This window comes from Labeo rohita, chromosome 23 (assembly GCF_022985175.1).
Source record: "Labeo rohita strain BAU-BD-2019 chromosome 23, IGBB_LRoh.1.0, whole genome shotgun sequence".
In the NCBI taxonomy this organism is placed as follows: Eukaryota; Metazoa; Chordata; class Actinopteri; order Cypriniformes; family Cyprinidae; genus Labeo; species Labeo rohita.
The window spans coordinates 18,886,715-18,902,118 of NC_066891.1; the positions used below are offsets into that span (position 1 = coordinate 18,886,715).

General features: G+C 34.5%; 1 protein-coding gene across 7 annotated transcripts in view; it reads left to right on the forward strand.

Annotated features, from left to right (window-relative positions):
* Positions 1–15,404, forward strand: part of atp2b3b (ATPase plasma membrane Ca2+ transporting 3b) — a 74,036-nt gene that overhangs the window by 35,915 nt on the left and 22,717 nt on the right. For 3 of the 7 annotated variants that reach the window (XM_051096379.1, XM_051096372.1, XM_051096375.1), the window contains exons 7-20: positions 1,696–1,749; positions 2,088–2,129; positions 2,711–2,875; positions 4,392–4,606; positions 4,829–5,071; positions 5,254–5,495; positions 5,598–5,832; positions 5,915–6,094; positions 6,211–6,298; positions 8,093–8,199; positions 8,465–8,656; positions 11,215–11,428; positions 11,701–11,912; positions 14,401–14,508. In XM_051096379.1, coding sequence (XP_050952336.1) covers positions 1,696–1,749; positions 2,088–2,129; positions 2,711–2,875; positions 4,392–4,606; positions 4,829–5,071; positions 5,254–5,495; positions 5,598–5,832; positions 5,915–6,094; positions 6,211–6,298; positions 8,093–8,199; positions 8,465–8,656; positions 11,215–11,428; positions 11,701–11,912; positions 14,401–14,508 — 2,297 coding nt within the window. The remainder of the gene's footprint in view (positions 1–1,695; positions 1,750–2,087; positions 2,130–2,710; positions 2,876–4,391; positions 4,607–4,828; positions 5,072–5,253; positions 5,496–5,597; positions 5,833–5,914; positions 6,095–6,210; positions 6,299–8,092; positions 8,200–8,464; positions 8,657–11,214; positions 11,429–11,700; positions 11,913–14,400; positions 14,509–15,404) is intronic. The other 4 variants (XM_051096373.1, XM_051096377.1, XM_051096374.1 and 1 more) reach the window with 2 other exon arrangements.

Here is a 15,404-nt window from a genome sequence, read left to right on the forward strand (position 1 = left end):
GTGACATGAGTGTCAGTAATTAATGACTGATTTTTTTTTTTTTTTACACACACTATCCCTTTAAGATTTGAAGTTAAAATCCACATGAATGCATGAGGGATAGTGTATATTTAGTTTTTTCACCCTTCAAAGCTTTTTGCATCTCAGTTAAGAGGAGGCCATAAAAACTACATGTACAACAATTAGGGCTATCAATAAATTAATAAAATAAAATGAATAAAATAATTACTCAGTGTGTTAATTAATCGCAATAATGTTTTTATCATTTTTTGTAGTTGTTTTTAAATATGTGTATGTAAGCTAAATTAATTAGACTAAATTAAAATGAGAAATGTTGGCTTTACAGCTAGCTGAAATAAAAGTTTTTATAATATTTTATTTCATTTAATTTTTATTTATTTTATTTTATTTTTATTTAACCTTTATTTGTTTATTTATTCATTCTAGCTCCAGCTTTTGTTTTATTTAATTTAACTGTGGCTGCGTTTCCATTACCCTTCAAACTGTGCAAATTGAAATTGCAAATTGAAAATATGCCTAATGGAAAAGCGTCAATTGCGCAAAAAAACCCATATATCGCAAAATATGTTTTTACGTTCGCATGAGGTAGTTTTTCAGGCAATTTGAAAAAGGATTATTTTGCAAAAAACTGCAATGGAAACGTTTTTTTTTCGCATTTACAGGTCACATGGCATATGTAAAAAGCGATGTGATCTTTCTTCAGTGTAACTCCAAGAAACACTTTATACGTGACCACTCTCACTCCCTGCCGTTAAGGCTTAGACCATTTACTCTGACACAGCCACCAGAGCTGATCGTGGCCACTCTAGTCAATGCTTGTGTTCACGCCAGCTGTGCTACACACGTTTGAAGCAGCTCTCCGCGCTCCTTCTATAAAGATATACACATATGCCTCCTTCAATTAAATATAGCCAAAATCCATCAAATCTTACAGAAATCTGTTGCCATGACTTATCGCGAGAGGAAAAAATTTGTGTTTTAGTCGCATAACATTGGTTAATGGAAACAGCCATTAATATATTAATATATCGCCAAAATTTAGCGCAAATCTGTAATGGAAACATGTCTCATAATAACTCTGTTGCGTATATAAATATTTGCTGAGCAAAAACTCAGAATGATGGTAATTCACACGTTATATAACAGTAACTTATTGACTAGATTAATATATTCTTTATAAGTAGATTCTTTGTGTGCTTTTATTTTTTATTTAGTATTTTTTATTTAGTTGCTCTGTGTTTTACCATTTTTTTTCTGCATCTTGCACCATAACTGCTGCATTTAAGGACACTTGAAATGTTAATCTCACATAGCTTGTGAATCTGTTGATAATTAATCATGCTAAATTAACTAGATGACTAATTTAACTAGAATGATGACAGCCCAAATAACTGTTACACAAGAATTAGAAAACAATCTTTTACATGAGGCAGAATCATCTTGCAGGAACGTCACACTGCAGGACACTAATGAAGTACTGTCAGTACTTGTAATTTCATATTAACAACCTTGTATAGCACATGCAGTTTTGGCTTTTTTCAGTTTCCCTTAATACCACATGATCATCATTAATTTCTCTTTTTTTCTCACCTCTACCACCACTCAATCCTAACAATTTCCCACGATCCCCCTCCTCCACACCTGCACTATCCCTTTGTTTCGCTATCCAATCAGAGGACAGTAGTTACTCACTAACAACTATGGCCAAACCGAGTGGCATCACCAATGGTACGTAATGCACAGCCCTGTTGTTTTGAGTCCACTGGATTTGCAGAACACTTTCAGCATAGATGAAGTGTCTACAGTCAGCACTAAATAACCCCAGAATTGTGGTGCAGCGCATTCACAGGTTTAACATGTCATAGTTTAAGAGCTCAGCTCAATGTGTGTGCCGTATGTTTGCGTTTGTGTGTCTGTTTCCATAGTTCTGTGCGCTCTCATTTTCCCCACTCAAGAACACTGTGTGCCCTGTCTCTCATTCTGTCTCTGTCTGTCGCTTTTTATTCCCTTGTTTCCCCTCTATCTCTCTCTCTCTCTTTCTCTCTCTCTGTCTTTCTCTCTCACAGGCAAGCAGCCAGAGGCAGCTGTGGAGACCAATCAGAATAAAGGTACCACAGGGATAGTAGAGTAGATGAATGGAGCGAATGAGGGGTTAATTATTTTCTTGTTGTGGAAAATTTCTGTGGACTCCTCAGCTACGCTGTTGCTATATCAGGATAGCAACTGGAAATATAAGCACTAATACCATGTATGCACACAGCCACATACATAAAGAGGCAGAAGCACACTCTTTGTGTAGCATCACACACGGTTGCTCGACGACATACATGACGACCGCTTCCTTGCGTAGTTCATTGTAACCGTAGTGCACTGTTTCTGGTGTTAAGGAAAAGCACCCAAACACATTTTGCTGAATAGTGCCAGCTCTGTACAACTCGAGAACTTGTTGTGGTCTGACTCTCAGTGTTTATGCTGTGCGTGTCCACATTTGTCTTGCTTTCCTTCGTTGTGTGTCCAGTGAATGTGTGTACGCCACTTTGAGCGTAAACCTCTGATGTGTGGCATGAAGGTATTCAGAGCTTTGAATGAGTCTCGTTAATGCCGGAGGCCTCTCACGATGCCTCTGAGTTGTGACACGACAGATTTGATGTCCATATGTAGTGACGCTAACTCATGTCCCGCCCACCAGCCAAAAAGCAGGATGGAGCCGTTGCCATGGAGATGCAGCCTCTGAAGAGTGCGGAGGGCGGAGAAGTGGAGGAGAGAGAGAAGAAAAAAGCCAATGTGCCCAAGAAGGAGAAGTCTGTACTGCAGGGCAAACTAACCAAACTGGCTGTACAGATTGGCAAAGCAGGTGCGTGGGACTTCATGTGGCCAATTACGAGGTGATGTCATATGGAAAGATAAATCACCTCACTCTGACACACTTACACACTGCTGTGCTCATCCTATTGTCTGTTATTTATATCCTCACACAAAGTTATATTCTGTTTTGCAGAATGTTACTTAAAGCTAAGTGTGACAGTATTCTGTTACTTCTTAAAAAAATAACTATTTGTGCTAGATTTTTATAAAAAGTAACAGTTTAAATTACTTTTGAGCTTATTGTTAACTGAAAGGAAGCACTTGATAATTGTGTTACATCGTCACTTTTTATGGATTGTAACGTATTGCGTTGTAACATATTCTCTCAATAAATTGAGTGGAAGTGCTCAATAATTGTATTGCATTGTTACTATGGAAAGTAACATTAAATTTTGTGCCACATTTTCCCACTGAGAATGAAATTGTGTTAATTGTGTTACATTGTTACTTTTTATGAAAGGTGTTACTTTTGTTACATATTTGTTACTTTTTATGGTTTATTTTCTCAGTGTTAACTCAAAGGAAGTACCAGCTAATTGTGTTACATTGTTATCTTTCATGGAATGTAACACACTGTGTTCTTCTGTTACATACTCTCACCAGTAATGGAGTGCAAGTCCTGATTAATTGTTAGTTTTAATGGAAAGTAACATCTTACATGTGTTACATTTTTACCATATTAACTCAAAGGAAGTACCACATAATTTTGTTACAATGTTATTTTTCATTGAATGTAACACATTGTGTTCCTTGTTATATATTCTTACCAGTAATGGAGTGTAAGTGCTGATTAATTGTGTTTTTATACTTTTTATGAAAAGTAATGTTACATGTTGTGATACATTTTGTCACTGTTAGCTGAGAGGAAGTACCATCTAATTGTGTTACGTCGTTATTTTTCAAGGAATGTAACACGTTGTGTTACTTGTTACATATTTTCACCAGTAATGGGTGTAAGGCCTGATTAATTGTGTTACTTTTTATGGAAAGTAACATGTTACATGTTGTGCTACATATTGTCAGTTAACTATGAGGAAGAACCAGCTAATTGTGTTTCATGAAGTGTAACATTAATTTTACATGTTCTCACCATTATTGAGAGGAAGTGCTAACTAATGAATTTGCTACTTGTTATGGAAATTAATGTGTTAAGTTACTTTTGTGCTACGTTTTCACACTCACACTCACTGAAAGTAAAAAAAAATTAAATTAATTTTTTTGTGACAGGTATGGTAACCTATATTTACAATTTGTTTGACTTTCGGGTTACAAGTCCAACTTTCTAACCATTAGGCCACAACATTGTAATATTGTTACTTTTTATGAAAATTGACCTAAATTATACCCCTATTTTTATTTTAGAAAAAAAAAAATTATTAGAAATAAATCAGATATGCTGTAATTTTGATAAGTAGTACATCACTTTATTTATATTCAATCGATTGACTATAGATTGATCTGCAAGTATCCTGAAGATTATGTATTATGTGCTCTTGTTTTTGTAGGTCTTGTGATGTCAGCCATTACAGTTATCATCCTGGTGCTGTACTTTGTGATCGAGACATTTGTGGTGGAAGGGCGAAGCTGGTTGCCTGAGTGCACGCCCATCTACGTGCAGTATTTTGTCAAATTCTTTATCATTGGTGTGACTGTGCTGGTGGTTGCCGTGCCTGAGGGTCTTCCCCTTGCTGTTACCATCTCCCTGGCCTATTCAGTTAAGGTGAGAGAGAACAGGTGCACTGTGCATGTGAGTGTGTGTGTGTGTGTGTGTGTGTGTAAACAGCAAATCAAATGTATTGTGAAGTAACACATTACATAAGCAAATTTGAACACAATAAACACATTTTTCTCTGGATGTTTATTCATGTAATATTTTCATCATATTTTGCTTTTGTCAGCATTGTTTTTTCACCACCCAAATCTTCTATTGTTGTTAATTCAGAAAATGATGAAGGACAATAACCTAGTGCGTCACCTGGATGCCTGTGAGACAATGGGCAACGCCACTGCCATCTGCTCAGACAAGACCGGCACACTTACCACCAACCGCATGACTGTAGTGCAAGCCTACGTCAATGACCAGCACTTCCGTGAGATCCCAGACCCCAGCCAGATCAACCCCAACACCCTAGAGATGATTATCAATGCCATATCTATCAACTGCGCCTATACCTCCAAAATCTTGGTGAGAACTTCTTTAAATCCAGCCTCAGCTAGTTTTAGTTGGTTGAGCCCTGGCTGAAATGCTGAAAAGGTCTAGAATTTACTGTTGTGCTGGCTTGTCAAATATAAATAGAAACTTTTCCAATCCAATTCTTTCCATTTTCTCTCCTCCGTGTCCTATGCTTCATTTCACTTTTCGTTCAGCCACCGGATGTGGAAGGTGGTCTGCCCAAGCAGGTTGGTAATAAGACAGAGTGTGGTCTGCTCGGCTTCCTGCTGGACTTGAAAAGAGACTACGTCCCTGTGAGAGAGCAGATCCCAGAAGAGAAGCTCTACAAAGTCTACACGTTCAACTCTGTACGCAAGTCCATGAGCACTGTGGTGCAGATGCCGGATGGAAGTTTCCGGCTCTACAGCAAAGGAGCCTCTGAGATCCTTCTGAAAAAGTTAGTAAACCACAACGGGATCTAGGAGTTAAAACCATCAATTGTTTGTTGGTTGTCATTAAACACCTCGTTTTGTCATTCCTGCTTTCTCTTGCACCTCAGGTGTTCCGCAATACTTGGTGCCAATGGTGAAGCACGAAGCTTCAAGCCACGGGACCGAGATGAGATGGTGAAGAAAGTGATCGAGCCCATGGCGTGTGAAGGCCTGCGAACCATTTGCATCGGTTATCGTGATCTTCCCGGCGACCCTGAGCCTGACTGGGAAAATGAAGCTGAAATTGTCACCGATCTGACCTGCATCGCAGTCGTCGGGATTGAAGATCCCGTTCGACCTGAGGTACAGTATGCAGTTAGAACATGTTTCCTGTATCTTCAGAATGTGTTTTCCCTTGTCAGGCATTTCTCTACTCCTCCCGCAGGTCCCTGAAGCCATTCGCAAGTGTCAGAGGGCAGGCATAACTGTGCGCATGGTCACCGGCGACAACATCAACACAGCACGAGCTATTGCTGCCAAGTGTGGCATCATTCAGCCCGGGGATGACTTTCTGTGCCTGGAGGGTAAAGACTTCAACCGAAGAATCAGGAATGAGAAAGGAGAGGTTCGTGAAAACTGGATCTCAGACTTCTCAGCACCAAACCAATACAGACTAAAGTGAATCATGGATGTCTGTGTTCTGTGTACGTGCATGTGTGTGTGTTTGTGTTCGTGTTATAGATTGAGCAGGAGAGGATTGATAAGATCTGGCCCAAGCTCAGAGTCCTTGCACGTTCCTCCCCCACGGACAAACACACTCTTGTAAAAGGTGGGATGCTCTTTCCACTCATCATTGACAAACCTAGACTCGCTTGTATCTTATTGTACACTACCATGTATGGTATGGGAGTTACGTAGTGTCCAAAACTGTCAAACTTACACTACCAGTCAAACGTTTTTTTGACAGTAGGTTTTTTAATGATTTTTAAAGAAGTCTCTTCTGCCAAGCCTGCATTTATTTGATCCAAAATACAGCAAAAGCAGTAATATTGTGAAATATTTTTACTATTTAAAATAACTGCTTTCTGTTTAAATATATTTTAAAATGTAATTTATTCCTGTAATTTTAAAGCTGAATTTTCAGCATCATTACTCCAGTCTTCAGTGTCACATGATCCTTCAGAAATCATTCTAATATGCAGATTTGCTTTTCAAGAAACATTTGCTATTATTATTATTATCAATTTTTAAAACAGTTGAGTACATTTTTTTCAGGATTCTTTGATGAATAGAAAGATCCAAAGATTTATCTGAAATAAAATGCTTTTGTAACATTATACACTATACCATTCAAAAGCTTGGAGTCCGTATCATTTTTTTTTTAAATAAAAAAGAAATTATAGAATAAATACTTTTATTTAGCAAGGATGCTTTAAATTGATCAGAGATGATGATAACGACATTTATGATGTTATAAAAGATTTCTGTTTCAGATAAATGTTGTTCTTCTGAACTTTCTATTCATTAAAGAAACCTGAAAAAATTATACTCAGCTGTTTTCAACATAATAATAATAATAAATGTTTTTTTGAGCAGCAAATCAGAATATTAGAATGATTTCTGATGGATCATGTGACTGGAGTAATGATGCTAAAAATTCTTATTTGAAATCACAGGAATAAATTACATTTTAAAATATAATTAATGCAATTAAAATATAATTTTTTAATATTTGACTGTTTTTGTTATACTTTGGAGCTAATAAATACTGGCTTGGTGAACAGAAGAGACTTTAAAAATAAAAAAAAACATTACAAATCTTATGTTAAAAAACTTTTGACTGGTAGTTTATATTATATATATATTTTATACATATATTTTAAATCGTTTTTTACTCAACATTTTTAAATGTAATTTTTAATCACATTTTTTGTAGATTTTTTTTTTATTTAAAGTTGTAACCCTTTGACTGCAGCCCTACACACTTTAGATCAAACAGACATCTAGATTAAAATATTGTAAAACCATCAGAAAGTTCTCTTATGCTCACCAAAGATGCATTTGTTGATCAAAAATTCAGTAAAACGTTAATATTGTAATATATTATTAGAATTTTAAATGACCATTTCTGTTCAATATATTTTAAAACGTAATTTATTGCTGTGATGTAAAGTTGAATTTTCAGCAGCCATTACTTCAGTCTTTAGTGTCACATAATCCTTCAGAAATCATTCAAATATGCTGATTTAGTGCTCAAGAAACATGTTTTATTAATGTTAAAAACACTGTGCTGCATAATATTTTTGTGCAAACTGTGATGCATTTTTTAAGGATTCTCTCATCCATTTATTAACAATATAATCTATAATATATCTATATATAATACAGCTTTTATAACATTAGAAATGTATTTACTGTCAGTTTTGATTAGTTTAGTGTATCTTTGCTGAATAAAAGTATTTCTTAAAAAAAAAATGCATACTGGTAAAACATATAGTACATATATAACATATAGTCAGTTGAATGAATTTCTGTTCTGTGGTGACAGTAGTTGTATTCAGTGATTGGTCAAGGTTATGTGCTAGCTGGTAATTGTTTGCTGGGTGATGATGCTATTGTGTAGGCATCATTGACAGCACTGTGCTGGAGCAGAGACAGGTGGTGGCCGTGACTGGTGATGGGACCAATGACGGGCCGGCTCTCAAGAAGGCAGATGTGGGCTTTGCAATGGTAAGCATATCTGACGAACACTTCCCTCTAATCTATTCATATATTCGTCCTTCCATCCAAGAGGTAGTTAAGAGATGAGTAATGCTTAGAGATGAATATTGATTTATTAGAAGCTCTACTTATATCATGTTCCCCCAATAAGGGTGTATAATAACACAGGAGAATAAAAGCCAAGGAATAAAAGCCACTTTTCTCCAATGAAACTGACTTTGATGCATGCGTTGCCTAAATCTCTCACTCTTTCTGTCTCTCTTGCCGTCTCCAGGGTATAGCAGGCACTGATGTAGCTAAAGAAGCCTCTGACATCATCCTGACCGATGATAACTTCTCCAGCATTGTGAAGGCTGTCATGTGGGGGAGAAATGTGTATGACAGCATCTCTAAGTTCCTGCAGTTTCAGCTTACTGTCAATGTAGTGGCCGTCATCGTAGCTTTCACCGGGGCCTGCATTACACAGGTAGAGCACACAATCAAGACACTGTTATTTTTAGTTTTATTAATATGATATTATAGTATTTGGGGATTTTATTTTTAGTTTTCATTTTCATTTTAGTTTCAGTGATTTTGTAATGTGTCATTTTCATATTTTTTTAAAAAAGATTTCTGTTTAGCTTTAATTTTATTTCAGTTTTAGTAATTTATTGCTTCAACTATATTTATTTATTATTTTTTTAATTTAAAGTTTTAATATAATATTTGTAATTTATTTAATGCTTTATTTCAATAACGTAAAATGATTTGTATTCATATTCAATTATAGTATTTATTAGTTTTCATTTTAAATTCAGTTTTAGTGATTTTGCGTTGTGTCAGTTTTGACATAAAAAATTCTATAAAGCTTTAATTCATTTTATTTTAATTTTAGTAATTTATTACTTCAACTTAGTTTATTTATTTGTTCAAGTTTTATGTAGTATTTGCAATTTATTTCATTTCATTTTTACTTCAATAACTGAAAATATTTGTATTATTATGCTATTATAGTATTTATTAATATTTTGATTGTTTATTTTTACTTTTCATTTTAATTTTAGTGATTTTGTGATCTGTCATTTTTATCTTTTTTTATTTTTTATTTATTTTATTTCTATATACTTTTAAATAATTAATTTTATTTCAGTTTTAGGTATTTTTTTAGCTTTAACTTAAACTTATTTATTCCTTTTTAAGTTCTTTATTACGTTTTTATGTAATATTTGCAATTTATTTTATTTCATCTTTATTTCAATAACTAAAAAAATATTAATATGCTATTATACTATTTATTAATATTTTGAGATTTTATTTTTCATTTTCGTTTTAGTTTTAGTGATTTTGTGATTTATCAGTTGTGTTATTTTTTATAAAATATTTCTATATAGCTTTGATAAATTTTATTTCAGTTTTAGTTTTAGTAATTTATTGCTTCAGCTTAAACTTATGTTTTTGTTTAAGTTTTTATGTAATATTTGTAATTTATTTTATTTAATCTTTATTTCAATAACTGAAAATGATTTTTATTTATATTATTATAGTATTTATTAAGATTTTGAGGTTTTATTTTTGGTTTTCATTTTAGTTTTAGTGATTTTTGTGATTTGCCGGTTTTATCATTTTTAAAAAAGCTATATATATATATATATATATATATACAGCTTTAATTAATTTTATTTCAGTTTTAGTTTTTGTACTTTATTGCTTCACCTTAACATTTTCTTAACAATATTTATTATTTAATATTTATTCTTTTTTTCAAGTTCAAGCTTTTATGTAATATTTGTAATTTATTTTATTTAATCTTTATATCAAAAACTGTTTAATTATTAATTTAATTTATTAATATGCTGTTTTAGTATTTATTAATATTTTGAGGTTTTATTTTTATTTTTCATTTTAATTTTAGTTTTAGTGACTGATTTGTCAGTTTTATCATTTTTAAAAATATTTCTATATAGCTTTAAATAATTGTATTTAAATTTTAGGTTTAGTAATTTATTGCTTCAACTTATTTATTCTTTTTATGTAATTTAATAATACATTTGTAATTTATTTTATTTCATCTTTATTTTAATAACAGAAAATGATTTGTAATATTTTTTTAGCTAACAATAACAACACTGACTCACACACAAGTTAAGCTCAGTCGACAGCATTTGTGGTTTAGCGTTGATTACCTCAAAAAATAATATTTAATTTTCTCAAAAATTCAGATTGTGCTGATGCACTTGCAACTGAGCCAATTTTTGGAGGATTTAAAAGAAATGAGAAGCTTATACTTTCATAAAAGCACTTGCAGTCATTTTTCTGTTAAAACATGTAATTTTGGGGACTCGTCATTTTTAGAGTTTTAGGTGTCAGGTTGTCATGGCAATGAATTGGATAACTTTGCACAGAGAAGGTTAGTAAGTATTTTTCACACTATAATCACATTAACACATATTGTTTACATTTTAAGGCTATTCTGTTGTAACAGAGAGTATTTTAACATTGGCTCATTCATTTCCATTGTAAGTGCCTATGAATATCCCACATATTTGCTCCTTTTTTAACAAAGTTGAAATGAACTTTTGTGGTAATCAACATTATGTCACAAGTGATGTCAACTGAGCTTAACGTACTGAATGTGGAATTTTCCTTTAGAATTCACCTGCATGACTTGATTCTTTTCTTAATTCTTTTATAGCTCCGGTAGCAGTTAATACTTCATTTACAAATGCAAATTATTTGCATTAACTGATAAGAGAAGGCAAGGGCAACTCACTCACTTCAAACATTGCGTCCCCCCAAATCTCCTCAGATCAGTGTCGTTTGTCTTAGCCCGTAGCGTTGCAGTAAGTGTGAGACGGCCACTCTACATCGCTGATAGCTCTGTGTCATGCAGGTTAGGAGAACAGACTGCATTGCACCTCTCAAAGAAAGCTGTAATTAAACCAACCACTGAGCCCCCTGCTGGAGACTGCTGCTACTGCACACACTTCACTGGCCCAGAGCATAGTTCAGTACCTTCATCAGTAATCCCAGTGTGTTTGTGTGTAGGACTCTCCGCTAAAAGCAGTACAGATGTTGTGGGTCAATCTGATCATGGATACATTTGCTTCTTTGGCTCTTGCCACTGAGCCGCCCACCGAAGCTCTGCTGCTTAGGAAACCCTACGGCCGCAACAACCCCCTCATCTCGCTCACGATGATGAAGAACATCCTGGGTCATGGAGTCTATCAGCTCGTCATCATCTTCACCCTGCTGTTTGTCGGTAGGACAGAGTTCAAGAATCAATATGTGTTGTTTTGCATTATTTATAAGATGAATAATACAGGAATAATAAGGATGAAACTCTACCGAAACAGCTTAAAGCTCAGATATGTTACGTATATTTACATATTCATATAGCAGATGCTTTGAGAGTGGGAGCAGTACTACAGTGACTGGTCTAAAGGGAAAACAATAAGTGCATATTGAGTGCACCTTTAAAAGTTTTAAGAACAGTTTAATTTTGTACGCCTTCATCTCTTTTATCCTACCAAGGAGAGAAAATCTTCAACATCGACAGCGGCCGTGACGCCCCCCTACACTCCCCGCCGTCAGAACACTACACCATCATCTTCAACACCTTTGTCCTGATGCAGCTCTTCAACGAGATCAACGCTCGCAAGATTCACGGCGAAAGGAACGTGTTTGACGGCATCTTCGCGAACCCTATCTTCTGCAGCATTGTTCTGGGAACATTTGGAGTGCAGGTCAGAGATACTGTTTGCATTGTGCTCTATGAGCAGTATGGCTGAAACCAGGGTTTGAAAATTAGGAGAAGTTCACTCCCAGAACAAAAATTAACAGATAATTTACACCCTTGTCATCCAAGATGTTCATGTCTTTCTTTCTTCAGTCATAAAGAATGTTTTTTGAGGCAAACATTTCAGGATTTCTCTCCATATAGTGGACTTCAATGGTGCCAGTGAGTTTGAACTTCCAAAATGCAGTTTAAATGCGGCTTCAGGGCTCTAAACGATCCCAGACGAGGAAGAAGGGTCTTATCTAGCGAAACGATTGGTTATTTTCTTAAAAAAATGGCAGTTAATATACTTTTTAACCTCAAATGCTCGTCTTGTCTAGCTCTGCGTGAACTCTGTACATTCCGGGTCAATACAGTTAGGGTATGTCGAAAAACTCCTGTCTTATTTTCTACTTTATTTATTAAGTTTAAAATTGTCCTACATCGCTGCAGAAGTACCGACCCAGTTTACAAAGTGAATGGGCAAGGAGGGCCAAACACCCTTTACAAAAAAGGTAGAACAGCGATGTAGGATGATTTTAAAGTTGGAGGAGCATTTGAGGTCAAAAAGTATATAAATTGTAATTTTTTTTAGAAATTAACTAATTGTTTTGCTAGATAAGACCCTTCTTCCTCGGCTGAAAACAGTAATATGCATTTTGGAAGTTCGAATTCAGGGCACCATAGCAGTCCATTATATGGAGACAAATCCTGAAATGTTTTCCTCAAAAAACATAATTTCTTTACGACTGAAGACATGAACATCTTGGCTGACAAGGGAGTGAGTACATTATCTGTAAATTGTTGTTCTGGAAGTGGACTTCTCCTTTAATTCAAGGAAAAAAAAAACTGCAAACAAGATGATAAAAACTATATACTGTAAAAGTTTAAAATATAATAGTTGTATATAATAGTAAATATTATAAATATTAAATATTATAAAATGTAATAGTAAATATTAGTATAACTAGTCTTTATATCTTATGCAATTAAATTCTCAAAGATATTAATCTTGTTTAAAAGATGTTTACATTTTTTCAAAAGGAAAACAACACAAAAATTCTGATTAAATAGTGTATTAATAAACTAATACACAAGGGGTGAGAGATATGCAGAACATTGATGCGATTCAAATTCTGCAGAAATCTGGACAATCTGCTCTTCATGGCTGCATTCAGCTATTAGGTCACCAGTCAATTTTTTATGTTCAAAAATAAAATTTGTTCTCTGAATGACTAATTTGCTGTTTAAAACTCCTCACATAAACATCTACATGTATAAAGTTTATACAGTTTGGAACAATGTTTAGCATCCGTGGTGTGAAAATAATCGGTGCAACACGCTGGCAGAGTAGACGAGGCTTGAGAGAGTTGTGAGTGAGGGCGTGGATGCAGCCTCTGCCGTGTTGCCAGATCAAGCTATTATAAGCGTCTTTGGACTTGTCTTTTCCACTTAATATGACACCTTAGAAAATTAGTTCAGGCAATAATTTAATAAAAAACAAAGTAAATCTTACATTGGTACTCAATTCAAGTTTGTCGAAGTTAAAGCGTAAATGTAACCTTTATGAAATAATGTAAAAGCTACTCAACTTTTCTGATACTGGTGTTCCCATCATGCACTGGGGTATGAATAATTAATAAGGTTGTTGTTTTTTTTGCTGTTTTCCAGCTGCATTTACACAGTTTCATCATTGCTTTTGTTGTTAGATTAAGTAAATTGTGATTTTGTTACATCTGGAATTCATTTTCTACTCAAAATGACACATTCATACTTAAATATGAATGTATTGTGTTAAAAATTACTCAAACTTTTGCTGGTCAAGCTAAAGTTACTTATTTTCTTTGTTTAATGTACTTAACTCGGGTATGTAGATTTTACTTAATTCTATATGTTAAGTTACATATGATTATGCAATATTTACTTATTTTCTTTGTGAATGTTAAGAATAAATTTAACAAAATTCAATATTAAAACATTAAAAAATTAACTATTTAAACATATATGTATTTATATATATGCACATACACACTTTGTTAATGCTTGCAGTTAGAAATAATTATTACTTTTAATTATTACTTATTACTTACTACGTAAAACGTATTACTTTCTTAAATTAATGTTCTTTCCCAAACCAGTCTGGCTGTAGGTGGGATTTGCGCTTAACTGGTTTGGGGGGAAAGAAACTCATGTTGTTTTAAACCTGTATGAAGTTCTTTCTTCAGTAGATCATAAAAGATATTTTGAAGAATGTTGATAACCATACAGTCTTGTTACCTTTGACTTCCATTGTGTTTTTTGACCATACAATGAAAGTTAACAGAATCCAAAGCTGTTTGGTTACCAACATACTTCAAAATATTTTTTTTACATTCCACAGGAATTCATGCATTTCTGCTGCGCTAAGTAAGCTGGGGTTGACTGTGTTTGCTTGTTTTCTGTTGATGTGTGTGCAGATTGTGATTGTGCAGTTTGGGGGCAAGCCCTTCAGCTGTGCCCCTCTCAATGTGGAGCAGTGGCTGTGGTGCCTCTTCGTGGGAGTTGGAGAACTGCTGTGGGGTCAGGTAGGAGAGCAAGAGGCACAAAGAACGAATAAAGAAAACATCAAAAATTGTGGGACTGAAGGTGTCAATTATTTCGTCAAGTTTAAGATTTTTCAAAATTCATACACATATGATCCAATTAATTGTTTGATGTTTGGACATTATGAAATGATTGCATTAGCTGATAGCTGTGTTAGATTGCCTATTGAAAGCAAGTGGTTATTCTGAAAAAAAAGAAAAATTATTTTAAAAAATGTTCATTGTTTTGTGTACATCTAATTTACTTTCCTTTGCAATTGTATTATACAGTACACAACATAGCCACAAGCATGTAAACACACAAACTCCACACCCAACTGTGCCATATGCAATTATTTTAAACCAATGTCCATTAATTGGGAGTTAGTCCTCCTTTTATTGCTACAACAGCTTCTACTCTTCAGGGAAGGCTTTTTTCTACTAGATTTTGGAACACAGCTGTGTGAATTTGCTCCCATTAAGACACAAGAGCATCAGTGAGGTCAGGCACTGATGTTGGGTAATGAGGTCTGGCTCATCCCAAATTCATCCCATGGGTGTTCAGTTGGGTTCAAGCTCTTCCACGCCAGACTCAGTACAGCATTTTATTGGTGGACAAGCTCTTTGGTTCTCATCCTACTGTGAATATTTGTCAGTGGATGTATGATCGATTTTATCCATCTGGAAGTCTAAATTGGTGTAGCCAAAATAAACAGCCCTGCTAGGTGCTAAAAGTGATTTTTAATAGAGTGCTATTTAGACAATATCCCCATTGCTTGACAGACCACAGATTCATTGTTTAACCGCTTAAAGCTGAGGTACTTTCTGCCTGCCAGTCATTTTGCATATTCGTGCTAGAGAAGTCCAAATATGAGCAGCAGGAAGCTGAGAGCTTGGTG